This window comes from Lissotriton helveticus, chromosome 1_1 (genome assembly GCF_964261635.1).
Source record: "Lissotriton helveticus chromosome 1_1, aLisHel1.1, whole genome shotgun sequence".
In the NCBI taxonomy this organism is placed as follows: domain Eukaryota; kingdom Metazoa; phylum Chordata; class Amphibia; order Caudata; family Salamandridae; genus Lissotriton; species Lissotriton helveticus.
The window spans coordinates 2,074,187,659-2,074,203,219 of NC_136057.1; the positions used below are offsets into that span (position 1 = coordinate 2,074,187,659).

At 42.0% G+C, this 15,561-nt stretch overlaps 1 protein-coding gene across 3 annotated transcripts in view; it reads right to left on the minus strand.

The window, feature by feature from the left end:
* LOC144755913 (calcium-activated chloride channel regulator 1-like) overlaps positions 1 to 15,561 on the minus strand; it is a 542,164-nt gene that overhangs the window by 435,689 nt on the left and 90,914 nt on the right. For all 3 annotated transcript variants that reach the window (XM_078645321.1, XM_078645313.1, XM_078645302.1), the window contains one exon: positions 5,609 to 5,749. In XM_078645321.1, coding sequence (XP_078501447.1) covers positions 5,609 to 5,749 — 141 coding nt within the window. The remainder of the gene's footprint in view (positions 1 to 5,608; positions 5,750 to 15,561) is intronic.

Sequence of the window (15,561 nt, forward strand, 5' to 3'; positions counted from 1 at the left end):
CACTTAGGCACATCATTCTAAATGGAAGTGCATTTCAGTGCCAGTACTAGAGGTCAGATAGTGTATGTTGCCATTTTATCTTTTCTATTCATAATTCATCTTCTATTGTTTTGTCATCCCCATCTGTTTAATCCCATGTCTTTGGTTAACAGTAATTCAAAGCCAATAGCACCTTTTCTTTATGTCAATAAGAATCAAGGCTACGCCTGCCTGCTAGTAGTCGCCCATAATATATTAAAATTAAATGCAATCCTTAATTTTTTTTAATTTATTTTAAAAATCCTATTGCGAGCCTATGGCCACCACGTTTGAGAAAGGACATGTCTTTTTCGGCAGTGAGACAAAATATCGAAATTAAAATATCGATATACAATAATATCGATGTCTTAATTTCGATGGTATAGAATATCAATGTGTAAAATATCGACAGACAGAATATCGTTTTTTAAGGTATGTATGTAACTAATATCGAAATTTACTAATATCGAAATTTTGTTTAGTGTTATGTAATTTATTATGTTGTTTATGTTTGTTAAATATGTTTTGTAATGTATGTTTGAAAATTAGTAATTTTGCGTTTTAGTATCAGAGCGGGTTGTGGGTTTATAGGGGAATAGGGTGGGAAATAATGTAATAATAATTAATTAATTAATATATTTTTGTAAATATTTTTAATTAATAATTAATTGGTAATTAATTAATATTAATTAGTTAATTACATTAATTAGAGTTAATGTGCTAATATATTTGATTTTGTGTTATTGTTAATTAATTAATTGGTAATTAAATAATATTAATTAGTTAATTAAATTAATTAGAGTTAATGTGCTAATATATTTAATTTTTTGTTATTGTTAATTAATTAATTGGTAAATAAATAATATAAATTAGTTAATTAAATTAATTAGAGTTAATGTGCTAATATATTAATTTTTTTGTTATTGTTAATTAATAAATAATTGGTAATTAAATAATATTATTCAATTAATTAAATTAATTAGAGTTAATGTGCTAATATATTTAATTTTTTGCTATTGTTAATTAATAATGAATTGATAATTAATAATTATTAAGTGATTAAATGATGTGATTTATTTATGTGTAGTGGGTTGTGTGTTTATAGGGGAATAGGTTGTGATATAATTAAATGCAATTAATTAAAGAGATTGTATTTATTTATTGGTATTTATTGTTAATTAATTGGTAATTAATATGTGTTAATTAGTTCATTTATAATTACATCAATTTAATAATATTAATTGTTATTAATTGATTAATTGACATTTATATTAATTGTGTTTTTTTGTATGTGTAGTGTGTTGTGTGTTGTGTGTTAAAGGGGGAGTAGTGTGGGAAGTAAATTTTGCCCCCAGGCTATCCAATGCTTTCCCTACTGTTGCACCCTTTGGAGTGGGAATAGTAATTTAAACCCCTACGCTATCCAACGCTTTCCCTACTGTTGCTCTCTCTGGAGTGGGAATAGTAATTTTTACCCCTACGCTATCCAACGCTTTCCCTACTGTTGCACCCTTTGGAGTGGGAATAGTAATTTTTACCCCTACGCTATCCAACGCTTTCCCTACTGTTGCACCCTTTGGAGTGGGAATAGTAATTTTTACCCCTACGCTATCCAACGCTTTCCCTACTGTTGCACCCTCTGGAGTGGGAATAGTAAATTTTTACCCCTACACTATCCAACGCTTTCCCTACTGTTGCACTCTCTAGAGTGGGAATAGTAATTTTTACCCCTACGCTATCCAATGCTTTCCCTACTGTTGCACCCTTTGGAGTGGGAATAGTCATTTTTACCCCTACGCTATCCAACGCTTTCCCTACTGTTGCACTCTCTAGAGTGGGAATAGTAATTTTTACCCCTACGCTATCCAATGCTTTCCCTACTGTTGCACCCTCTGGAGTGGGAATAGTCATTTTTACCCCTACGCAATCCAACGCTTTCCCTACTGTTGCACTCTCTGGAATGGGAATAGTAATTTTTACCCCTACGCTATCCAACGCTTTCCCTACTGTTGCACCCTTTGGAGTGGGAATAGTCATTTTTACCCCTACGCTATCCAACGCTTTCCCTACTGTTGCACTCTCTAGAGTGGGAATAGTAATTTTTACCCCTACGCTATCCAATGCTTTCCCTACTGTTGCACCCTCTGGAGTGGGAATAGTCATTTTTACCCCTACGCAATCCAACGCTTTCCCTACTGTTGCACTCTCTGGAATGGGAATAGTAATTTTTACCCCTATGCTATCCAACGCTTTCCCTACTGTTGCACCCTCTGGAGTGGGAATAGTAATTTTTACCCCTACGCTATCCAACGCTTTCCCTACTGTTGCACCCTTTGGAGTGGGAATAGTAATTTTTACCCCTACGCTATCCAACGCTTTCCCTACTGTTGCACCCTCTGGAGTGGGAATAGTAAATTTTTACCCCTACGCTATCCAACGCTTTCCCTACTGTTGCACCCTTTGGAGTGGGAATAGTCATTTTTACCCCTACGCTATCCAACGCTTTCCCTACTGTTGCACTCTCTGGAGTGGGAATAGTAATTTTTACCCCTACGCTATCCAATGCTTTCCCTACTGTTGCACCCTCTGGAGTGGGAATAGTAATTTATACCCCTACGCTATCCAACGCTTTCCCTACTGTTGCACCCTCTGGAGTGGGAATAGTAATTTTTACCCCTACGCTATCTAACGCTTTTCCTACTGTTGCACCCTTTGGAGTGGGAATAGTCATTTTTACCCCTACGCTATCCAACGCTTTCCCTACTGTTGCACTCTCTGGAGTGGGAATAGTAATTTTTACCCCTACGCTATCCAATGCTTTCCCTACTGTTGCACCCTCTTGAGTGGGAATAGTAATTTTTACCCCTATGCTATCCAACGCTTTCCCTACTGTTGCACCCTCTGGAGTGGGAATAGTAATTTGAACCCCTACGCTATCCAACGCTTTCCCTACTGTTGCACCCTCTGGAGTGGGAATAGGAATTTTCACTCCTACGCTATCCAACGCTTTCCCTACTGTTGCACCCTTTGGAGTGGGAATAGTAATTTTTACCCCTACGCTATCCAACGCTTTCCCTACTGTTGCACCCTCTGGAGTGGGAATAGTAAATTTTTACCCCTACACTATCCAACGCTTTCCCTACTGTTGCACCCTTTGGAGTGGGAATAGTCATTTTTACCCCTACGCTATCCAACGCTTTCCCTACTGTTGCACTCTCTAGAGTGGGAATAGTAATTTTTACCCCTACGCTATCCAATGCTTTCCCTACTGTTGCACCCTCTGGAGTGGGAATAGTCATTTTTACCCCTACGCAATCCAACGCTTTCCCTACTGTTGCACTCTCTGGAATGGGAATAGTAATTTTTACCCCTATGCTATCCAACGCTTTCCCTACTGTTGCACCCTCTGGAGTGGGAATAGTAATTTTTACCCCTACGCTATCCAACGCTTTCCCTACTGTTGCACCCTTTGGAGTGGGAATAGTAATTTTTACCCCTACGCTATCCAACGCTTTCCCTACTGTTGCACCCTCTGGAGTGGGAATAGTAAATTTTTACCCCTACGCTATCCAACGCTTTCCCTACTGTTGCACCCTTTGGAGTGGGAATAGTCATTTTTACCCCTACGCTATCCAACGCTTTCCCTACTGTTGCACTCTCTGGAGTGGGAATAGTAATTTTTACCCCTACGCTATCCAATGCTTTCCCTACTGTTGCACCCTCTGGAGTGGGAATAGTAATTTATACCCCTACGCTATCCAACGCTTTCCCTACTGTTGCACCCTCTGGAGTGGGAATAGTAATTTTTACCCCTACGCTATCCAACGCTTTTCCTACTGTTGCACCCTTTGGAGTGGGAATAGTCATTTTTACCCCTACGCTATCCAACGCTTTCCCTACTGTTGCACTCTCTGGAGTGGGAATAGTGATTTTTACCCCTACGCTATCCAATGCTTTCCCTACTGTTGCACCCTCTTGAGTGGGAATAGTAATTTTTACCCCTATGCTATCCAACGCTTTCCCTACTGTTGCACCCTCTGGAGTGGGAATAGTAATTTGAACCCCTACGCTATCCAACGCTTTCCCTACTGTTGCACCCTCTGGAGTGGGAATAGGAATTTTCACTCCTACGCTATCCAACGCTTTCCCTACTGTTGCACCCTCTGGAGTGGGAATAGTCATTTTTACCCCTACGCTATCCAACGCTTTCCCTACTGTTGCACCCTCTGGAGTGGGAATAGTAATTTTTACCCCTACACTATCCAACGCTTTTCCTACTGTTGCAATATGTGGAGTAAGTATATATATATTAATTTGTATGTAGAGTTTTTTATTTATTTTAAATGTATATGTATTAGTTATAAGTTTTTTTAATATGTTTTAATGTTTTTATTTAATATTTGTAAAATTATATGTATTTTTAAATTATTTTGACATTATTAATACATTTAAAAAAACGATATTTTTAATTTCGATATTTTTGTACTACGATATTATTTTTTCGATATTTTTGTACTTACCTTTATGAAGATATAACTCCGATATTTTTGATGTCGATATTTTTGTGTCGATATATTTGTATGTAGATATTCTGTCTGTCGATATTATGTCATAGATCCGTCTTTTTCTTTTAGTGCCATTTGCTTGCAATAAAGAAAATAACTATCACTTCAGTTGCCGAAGCCAAATGTATTGATGTTGCTTAAGTTTGTTAAAAACTGTACACTATAGGCGTGCCCAACGATAACCCCTTTACTCTCGGAGCCTATGTCCCCATGCTCAGCCTCATGGATCTCGCATTACAAAAGCAGAAATATGTATAGGTTGCTTTCTACCCTATTCAGGAAGGACCAGCCCTAGCAACTGTAGTCAAACTCCTTATTTTAACATAAGGCTAGATTTAATTACATTTTGCAACAGCAGAACTACCCGAACTACCAAAAATGGAACCCTGTCTAGGGTATCCAAAGCTGTATAGAATTGTAGCTTCAAACAATTAAATCACATTTTTATCAAATTGTTATTTCACTCTATTTTGGCAAGCATAGAAAAAAGTGAATTGTTCTTTTATATACACTCAGTAGGTGTTTGCATGATACATGAAAATCTACGATTTGATGCACAAATTTCCTCTGACTGTAAAACTATTTTCTTGAAGCTTTCAGTAAGATAAGCCGCAAAACTGACTCAATTCAACCCCCAATTGAAGTATGAGACTACAGAGCCATGAATAAATCTGCTAAATGTAATTGGGTCTATTTACAAAGTCGTTTTGCAACAAGTAAAACAGTACACCTGCCGTACTCTTTCAAGTAAGTACTTTTACATGCCTTTGTGGATTTGCACCAAAACATCTGAAATGGGAATACACTGATAATATCCATATTCATTTATTTCTGAAATGAAATAACTGTGCCCTTTTTGCAATCTTACTGGTAGGAAGTTGCAAGTTTCAGGTTCGATTCACACAGGTATGCATGAGTACCTAAAAGAGTATTCCTGTAGTGCTATTTCCTGTACTCATAGCTGCTTCTGTGAATTGGCCGCAAAGATTTCCTTTTCTTCATGCATAGTCATTTTGATGTCTTACCTCATTGACCGACTCTGTTCTGGGCCTCGAATAAGTGCTGTGTTGTTGCCATGTCAAAGGCAATAAAATCTTTACACTCCTGAAATAAAGTCCTTTCTGTGTAGCATTAAACATGTAAGAAGATGCCTCAGCAACCATGGTCTAGAAATTGAAATCGAAACAAACACAAATTAATGATCTAGTGATTCAAAATAACGTAGATGTTTCATTGTTTTTGATCAGTTGAAAAAGACAATGTAATGACTTTAAAAAAAACACGCATTTAGATATTGGAGTAGGATACTGAACGTCGCTGTAGCAATTTTTATTTTAAGAAATGAATGGGTATCTTGTTTTTAATACTAATAGTATGAGGACAATTAACGTGGAAAATCGAATTTGTAGTTCGATTAATTCATTTCTAGTAAATATGAATAAGTATATTTACCCACGTTAACAGTCGTAAAAAGCATAATGGTCAATGCATCAAAACACATGAGCTGAGGGATACATTCACTATGAGGCAGGTACTGGCAGTCACCAAGAATTGCTTAAATCAACGAGAGAGAGAGGACTAGATAGGCTAGACCGTATCCCCTGGTTTATATGTTTGTATCAAAAAGGACTAGCTATTTAGGGAAGAAAGAAGACTCAGGTTTGTACGTGAAATAAGGAGAACGTAGTTTTCCTTATAAAGCCCTCACCCACCGACCTAGTCGGTGGCATGCTTCATCATCGGGCCCACCACAGTGGCACCGAATGTGCCCCGGGTGTGCTTCAATGCCAGGTGACTGCGGCGCTGGTATGTTGCTGAGTGTGCGGTGAATAGGGTGAAGAAGGTGAAGATTAAAAGCTATGCATAAGGTCCCAGCACCCGAGGATAAGATAATTTATTGAACTGGGCCTCTGCTAGCAGATAAAAGGCAGGTAGACGTAAATTGGAGTGCAAGTTATGACCTCCAGCGTCTAGTGTGGTCTACATGTTTCAGCCAGTGCCTTGTAGATTTAAAGCTGGCTTTCCTCAGGACCTTTTTTATGTGAAGAAGGTGCAAATTAAATAATAAAATTAAGTGGTTGTGTTGTCTTTTGGCTAAGTGTAGCGCACGCTAAGGCGCTGTAGCTGTTAGAGGGGGATTCCCTCAAGCTTGACTACATAGAACACATAGGACAAAGACAAGACGTACAAGGTAGAGTCATTTTAGATTCATATTTTGATATACCACAACATGCCGACTTATAAGGTGGTGTGCGACATATAATCGGCTATTGTGGGTTCATGCCACAGGCACGGAACTGGTGGTGATTATTAAATGAAACCGATAGTGTTGGTGGTGGGCTAAAAAGCGTATTCACAAGGTGAGGTACAGGTGAGTATAGCATTAGGTCCTCACTCTGTTTTGTCTTGTAAAAAGCTTCATGGGTCGCCTGGCAGAGAAAGAGACCCTGTTGGAACAATAATGTGTTCATAATATATCCAACCTGTAGGGTGAACGAGTAGTTGCTTACCCCATTCGTAGCTGTAGCGGATAGTTTATTACTCACGAGTATTTCGGTCTGGTTCCTCCTTGGACCTATTCAACCTTCCGCGGCGCCCGTTGTGTTAGTGAGGGGCCGCCCAGTCTCTTATTTGTAGTGTTTGGTTGATAAGTTTCACCTGTGTCTGGTAGAAAGAGAGGGAGGGGTGCGCGCTATTTGCTGTGTCATGGTTGTCTTCACTGCGCATGCGTCAGCGAGTAGCGGAGGATCTGCGCATGCGTGGTGGACGGAGGGTCTGCGCATGCGCGTCTCTCCAGCGCATGCGTGTTTGGTGTGGCCCAAGAATTGCGCTGCTCACGTTCCGCAGGGTGGCATTTTAAAGTGAGCAATAGTGCAAAGGGATGTGTTTACATAATGGGCGAAGGTCCCAACGTGGGTAGCCAAGACGGTGCTCACGTTCCACCGGGTAGCATTTTAAAGTGAGCAATAGTGCAAAGGGACGTGTTTACATAATGGGCGAAGGACTCAACGTGGGTAGCCAAGAGTGAGGGCTATCCATGAGTGCACGAAGTGCAGCTGGGATGGGTGGTTGGGAGCCCATGATATATCCACAGTGGAGGTGGAAAAGAGAGGACAGGGGCGCTCATGCAGTGATGTTCTGGCACAGATATCGCTGCGGTGTAATGCGGTGTACTGGTCTCTAGGGTTCATAGGGGGAGTTTATACAGCTAGGGAGTTCCAAGGTATGGCATCGTTAAGACCTTGAATATGTGTGGGTAGACGATATATCCAACGTTGTTCTTTTTGAAGAAGCAGTTTTTCATTGACGGTGGTATCAAATTGTTCTATGACAGTCCAGGAAAAATCATTGGGGGTGTGGTTGTGGTTTAGGAAATGATCTGTGGGCTGTGGGCTTGTAAAAAGTGGAAACCTCACAACTACCACTTTTTACAAGCCCACAGCAAGAAATTCCCTGCTAAGATTTCAGTTTCCACCCCCGACACCTGAGGGAAAACCTGCCTTACGGGCAATTCTTACGCATAAGACTTAACTGCAGTAACATTCAGTAACATTCAGGACTACAAGTCACAATCCAACGACCTGATCCACAAACTCAAGGATCGTGGCTACCCACCGAAAATAATAAACAAAACCTGCAAAAGAGCAAGGAACCAAAACAGAGACGCATTATTAGAAACTTTTGAAAGACCACAGGAAGAACCTCCACTGACCTGTGTGACTACCTACAACACGGCGTCAAACCAGGTAGCAAACATCATACAAAGAAATTGTAAAATCATCAACTCCGGCACAAGGAAATGGGACAAACCACGTTTTGCTTACAAAAGGGCAACTAACCTCAAAGACGAACTAGTGAACACCAGGCCACGCCCAACGCCACGTTGCACTGATAACACCATCCCTGCAACAATTGCAGCGTGTGCCACCTGACATCCCCGTCAAAAACATTGAACTTGGAACCAGGAAAAACCTGGACTCAAAAGCAGTTCACCAACTGCAACTCTGCTAACTTGGTGTACCTAATGACCTGCCGTTGTGGTCTTAGATACATTGGCATGACCACCCGAAAAGTCCGGACAAGAATGACAGAACACAGGAGTACCATACAGTGTGGAAAAAACATAAGCAAACTGACAGATCATTTCCTAAACCACAACCACACCCCCAATGATTTTTCCTGGACTGTCATAGAACAATTTGATACCACCGTCAATGAAAAACTGCTTCTTCAAAAAGAACAACGTTGGATATATCGTCTATCCACACATATTCAAGGTCTTAACAATGCCATACCTTGGAACTCCCTAGCTGTATAAACTCCCCCTATGAACCCTAAAGACCAGTACACCTCATTACACCGCAGCGATATCTGTGCCAGAACATCACTGCATGAGCGCCCCTGTCCTCTCTTTTCCACCTCCACTGTGGATATATCATGGGCTCCCAACCACCCATCCCAGCTGCACTTCGTGCACTCATGGATAGCCCTCACTCTTGGCTACCCACGTTGAGTCCTTCGCCCATTATATAAACACGTCCCTTTGCACTATTGCTCACTTTAAAATGCTACCCGGTGGAACGTGAGCACCGTCTTGGCTACCCACGTTGGGACCTTCGCCCATTATGTAAACACATCCCTTTGCACTATTGCTCACTTTAAAATGCCACCCTGCGGAACGTGAGCAGCGCAATTCTTGGGCCACACCAAACACGCATGCGCTGGAGAGACGCGCATGCGCAGACCCTCCGTCCACCACGCATGCGCAGATCCTCCGCTACTCGCTGACGCATGCGCAGTGAAGACAACCATGACACAGCAAATAGCGCGCACCCCTCCCTCTCTTTCTACCAGACACAGGTGAAACTTATCAACCAAACACTACAAATAAGAGACCGGGCGGCCCCTCACTAACACAACGGGCGCCGCGGAAGGACGAATAGGTCCAAGGAGGAACCAGACCGAAATACTCGTGAGTAAAAAACTATCCGCTACAGCTACGAATGGGGTAAGCAACTACTCTTTCTCCCTACAGGTTGGATATATTATGAACAAATTATTGTTCCAACAGGGTCTCTTTCTCTGCCAGGCGACCCATGAAGCTTTTTACAAGACAAAACAGAGTGAGGACCTAATGCTATACTCACCTGTACCTCACCTTGTGAATACGCTTTTTAGCCCACCACCAACACTATCGGTTTCATTTAATAATCACCACCAGTTCCGTGCCTGTGGCATGAACCCACAATAGCCGATTATATGTCGCACACCACCTTATAAGTCGGCATGTTGTGGTATATCAAAATATGAATCTAAAATGACTCTACCTTGTACGTCTTGTCTTTGTCCTATGTGTTCTATGTAGTCAAGCTTGAGGGAATCCCCCTCTAACAGCTACAGCGCCTTAGCGTGCGCTACACTTAGCCAAAAGACAACACAACCACTTAATTTTATTATTTAATTTGCACCTTCTTCACATAAAAACGGTCCTGAGGAAAGCCAGATTTAAATCTACAAGGCACTGGCTGAAACATGTAGACCACACTAGACGCTGGAGGTCATAACTTGCACTCCAATTTACGTCTACCTGCCTTTTATCTGCTAGCAGAGGCCCAGTTCAATAAATTATCTTACCCTCGGGTGCTGGGACCTTATGCATAGCTTTTAATCTTCACCTTCTTCACCCTATTCACCGCACACTCAGCAACATACCAGCTCCGCAGTCACCTGGCGTTGAAGCACACCCGGGGCACATTCGGTGCCACTGTGGTCGGCCCGATGATGAAGCATGCCACCGACTAGGTCGGTGGGTGAGGGCTTTATAAGGAAAACTACGTTCTCCTTATTTTACGTACAAACCTGAGTCTTCTTTCTTCCCTAAATAGCTAGTCCTTTTTGATACAAACAGTCACCAAGAATTAACATAGACAAATATATTTAACATTTCATTTGAGACAAGCTCAATTGAGGAACTATAGCATCCCAAGTAAGCAAAATACATTTTAATATTCCAATTGTATATTGAGACCAAATGTGAAGCGAAGAAAAATATATTTCAACATCAAATAACAAAAGAATGAAATACATACAATATATACAGTTTGAGATTTATTCAATTGGATGACACACAAAGTTCCCAAACCTTCATGTACACATCCATCTGTATATGGAAAGCAGTGTGGTCAGACACTACAAATACGTGTTACATGGTAATAGATGTGTGTAGTGGCCTGTTCCCATGAGGCGAAGGATCAAGGTGATTTTCATATGGCTGGGTCGGAACTGTGGTGGCGAAATAAGCTAAAGAACGATGATGTATTCAACCCAGATCTGTGACTGGGGATGAGTGTCTGAAAACTGTCAGTGCTCCGTCCATCATCTCCTTGTGTTTGCTTTGTTCACCCTAAGTTGGCAAGGTTTGCCAAGACATGGGTTGGATGTATGACGTTACAACGCATGCTTTTACCACGCATGCTGTTACAACGCAGTTTTTACAACGCAAGCCTTTACAACGCATAGCGCTTTGGGGTGCTGGATAGTCAATAGTTTAATTTACTATTCCAACTCCAGTCCCCGTGGACACTAGGGAAGGTGTTGGATAGTAAATTAAATCTATTCCCTATCCTAGAGCGCCCCCCAGCGCAAAGCGTTGTAATGGTTTTCGTTGTAAAACCTGCGTCGTAAAAGCACTGCGTTGTAAAAGTTTTGTTGTAAAGGATGTTTCCCCATGGGTTCCTTGGTCACTGTGCCACTGAATTCAAACTAGCCTGGCTGATGAGTAGTGTTATCCCGGTCCCAGGATGCTTGTTTACGGTCCAGGGAAGACCTAGCTTGGCATTTCGGGCTGGACTGTTACATTGAGGAACAGGGTCAAGACTGATTCGCATATGGCTGCCTCTGAACTGGGGTGGCGAAGTAAGCTGAAGAATGATGAGAGATTCAACCCAGATCTGTGACTGGGGGTGAGTGTCTGTAAAGTTTCAGCATTCATTATCTCCTTGTGTTTTCTTTGTTTGCCTTAAGTGAGCAGGGTATTCACAGACATGGGTCCCTTGCTCATTTTCCCACTGGAATCAAGCTAGCCTGGCTGATGAGGGAGTCACCCTGAAACCGGTCCCAGGATGCTTGTTTCCTGTTCAGGGAAAACCTGGCTTGGCGGTTCGGGCTGCACTATTCTGATGAGGAATAGGGACAAGACTGATTTGCATATGGCTGGGACTGAACTGGGGTGGCAAAATGAGGTGAAGAACGATGATGTATTCAACCCAGATCTGTGACTGGGGGTGAGCATCTGAAACGTTTCAGCACTATGTCCATCACCTCCTTGTGTTAGCTTTGCTCACCCTAAGTTGGCATGGTATGCACAGACATGGGCTCTTTGCTCACTTTGCCACTGGATTCAAGATAACCTAGCTGATGAGGGTTGTTACCCCAAAACCAATCCTAGGATGCTTGTTTCTGGTCCAGGGAAGACTAGGCTTGGCAGTTTGGGCTGGACTGTTACCATGATGAACAGGGTCAAGACTGATTTACATATGGCTGGGTCTGAACTGGGGTGGCATAGTAAGCTGAAGAAGATGAGGGATTCAACCCAAATCTATGACTGGGGGTGAGTGTCTGAAAAGTTTCAGCATCCATTATCTCCTAGTGTTTGCTTTATTTGCCTTAAGTTGGCAGGGTATTCCCAGATGTGGGTCCCTTGCTCACTTTGCCACTAGATTCAAGCTAGCCTGGCTGATGAGAGGTGTTACCCTGAACCCGGTCCCAGGATGCTTGTTTACTGTTCAGGAAAGACCTGGCTTGGCAGTTCGGGCTGCACTGTTCTGATGAGGAACAGGGACAAGACTGATTTGCATAGGCTGGGACTGAACTAAGGTGACAAAATGAGGTGAAAAATGATGATGTATTCAACCCAGATCTGTATCTGGGGATGAGTGTCTTAAAAGTTTCAGCGCTCTGTCCATCACCTCCTTGTGTTAGCTTTGCATACCCTAAGTTGGCATGGTATGCACAGACATGGGCTCTTTGCTCACATTGCCACTGGTTTCAAGCTAGCCTGGCTGATATGGGGTGTTATCTTGAACCCAGTCTCAGGATGCTTGTTTCTGGTCCAGGGAAGACCTGGTTTGGCAGTTCGGGCTGGACTGTTCAAATGAGGAACAGCGATAAGACTGATTTGCAGATGGCTGGGTCTGAACTGGGCTGGCAAAGTAAGGTAAAGAACAATGATGGACTCAACCTAGTTCTGTGACTGCGGGAGAATGTCTGAAATGTTTCAGCGTTCCGTCCATGAGCTCTGTTTTTTTTTGTTTTGTTCGCCCTAAGTCGGCAGGGTATGCCCAGACGTGGGTCCCTTGCTCACTTTGCACTGGATTCAAGATAACCTGGCTGATGAGAGGAGTTACCCCGAAACCAATCCGAGGAAGCTTGTTTCTGGTCCAGGGAAGACTTGGCTTGGCAGTTTGGGTTGGACTGTTCGCATAAGGAGCAGGGTCAAGACTGATATGTCTATGGCTGTGTCTGAAATGGGGTTGTGAAGTGAGCTAAAGAACGATGATTGATTCAACCCAGATCTGTGACTGGGGATGAGTGTCTGAAAAGTTTCAGTGCTCCATCCATCAACTCCTTGTGTTTGCTTTGTTCACTCTAATTTGACAGGGTATGCCCAGACGTGGGTCCCTTGCTCACTTTGCCACTGGATTCAAGCTGGTCTGGCTGATGAAGGGTGTTACCCTGAAACCGGATTCTTTTTTACATTCCAGGGAGGACCAGGCTTGACAATTTGGGCTGGACTGTTTCCATGAGGAGCAAGGTCAAGACTGATTTGCATATGGCTGGGTCTGAACTGGGGTGGTGAAGTGAACTAAAGAAAAATGATGGATTCAACCCAGATCTGTGGCTGCGGATGAGTGTCTAAAAAGTTTTGGCGCACCGTCCATAATCTCCTTGTGTTTGCTTTGTTTGTCCTAAGTTGGCTGGGTATGCCCAGATGTGGCTCCCTTGCTCACTTTGCCACTGGATTCAAAATGGTTCTGAGGATCTGATGGGTGATGCGGGACTCAGTGTGGAGATGAGCCATGCATCAGCAGTTCCAATGAACTGTGTGGCTGAGATGAGAAGTCCTGCGTAGGGCATGCATTCCTCAGCTGTTCCAATGCTGAGTCTTTCGAACTGACGCAGTAGTACGAATCGAAAGACTCAGCTCTGACGAAGGGCCTTTACGGCCTGAAATGCAATGGGTATAGACTTTTATGAGCCTATTTAACGCCATGATTTATTGTAAACATGTTGCTGTTAAAAGCCCTGAGGACATGTAGTCGACATTTGAAAATTTGAAATGTTCAATAAATGAATCATGTCGGAATACGCTGTGTCCGCAGTGATTAAGGAAGTATGGATATAAAGTACATTGAAGATGTTGATTACTGATTGGTTTACATCGAAAAAGCAGATTATTATGATGAAGCTGTTTATTATATGGATACATTTCTGGATTTCGCAGTGCGACAGAAGGGTGCCTAGTCACGTGCCCCCTTTGGACACTCTTCATAGAATAGTGATAGTTGGGACAGATCACTTCATCTGATCGCGAACACTTAAAGATTCTTTTCATCAAGATTTACATATAACCAGTATAAGGGAAGGAGTGAATTCTGTCATGCTTTCATGATGGACCAACACGGGCGAAAAAATATCATCTGAAGTCCAGGACGTTTTAACCTTGCTGATACTGGCGTATCTCTTTAATGCACAAAATATTTGTTTATTCACTCATGCCATTGCCTTTTTAGTATTTATGTGTTTATTTTACATGAGTTGGGATTTTTTCAGTTAATGCAGGTTTCGTATTGGGACAAGGGAGGTGGTGGGTAAGTTTAGCGCACATGTTTGTTGTTAAATGAAGATTTTCTGCTCTTTAATCACAGAGCTTAGGAACATATCCCTTTAAGACTTTTGAATTTCAACTGGGCAAAGATCACAGATTCAAAACACACCTGTTTCTCAGTGTGCACGTGGGGTAGTCTTTAAAATATTGCTCTGAAAGGTTGGTGTTTAAGCAGATTTCAAGCAGCGTTTAATGGCTGCGGACGAACCATCAAAATGCCACTTGTGGTTTTTAAAAGGTAACTTTTTCAGTTCACACATTACGATAGATTGAAGGTGCTGGCTGTAATTACTAGTGTTGTTTAATAGTCAGGCTCTTTGGGGAAAGTCTTTATTGTAATTTACGATGGGGTGCGCACTACTGGGGAGGGTTTCTGGAATTTAAGATTTTTGCATTTATCGCTGGTTAATTTTAATGTTGGATTTTGGGTTGGAGACAACTTGCAAGTGGGAGGTGATTAGAATTTAGTGTGGTTTTGGTTAAAGAAAGGCCAGCAGAGGGTTTCACTATGTGGGGTAGCTTCATCTTGTGTATTGTTATTGTTTACATTTTTATGTATAGCGCTAGCATTGTGCAGTGTGCTGAGACGTCTTTTATTCATCTTTTTTAGTGACCCCTGACGAAGGGCCTTTACGGCCTGAAATGCATTGGGTGAAGACTTTTATGAGCCTATTTAACTCCATGATCCATTGTAAACATGTTGCTGTTAAAAGCCCGGAGGGCATGCAGTCGACATTTTAAAATTTGAAATGTTCCATAAATGAATCATGTCGGAATATGCTGTTTTCGCAGTGATTAAGGAAGTATGGATATAAAGTACATTGAAGATATTGATTACTGATTGGTTTACTTCAAAAAAGCAGATTACTATGATGAAGCTGTTTATTATGTGCATACATTCCTGGATTTCGCAGTGCGACAGAAGGGTGCGTAGTCACGTGCCCCCTTTGGACAATCTCCTAAAAGAGGTATTTTCAGATGTGTGGCTTAAAATCCGACTTTACCATTGAAGAGGGTTTAAATTACAATTTATTTGACACCCAACTTGAGATGTCTACCTGCTCCCAATTAAATGTTATCATTTATTACATG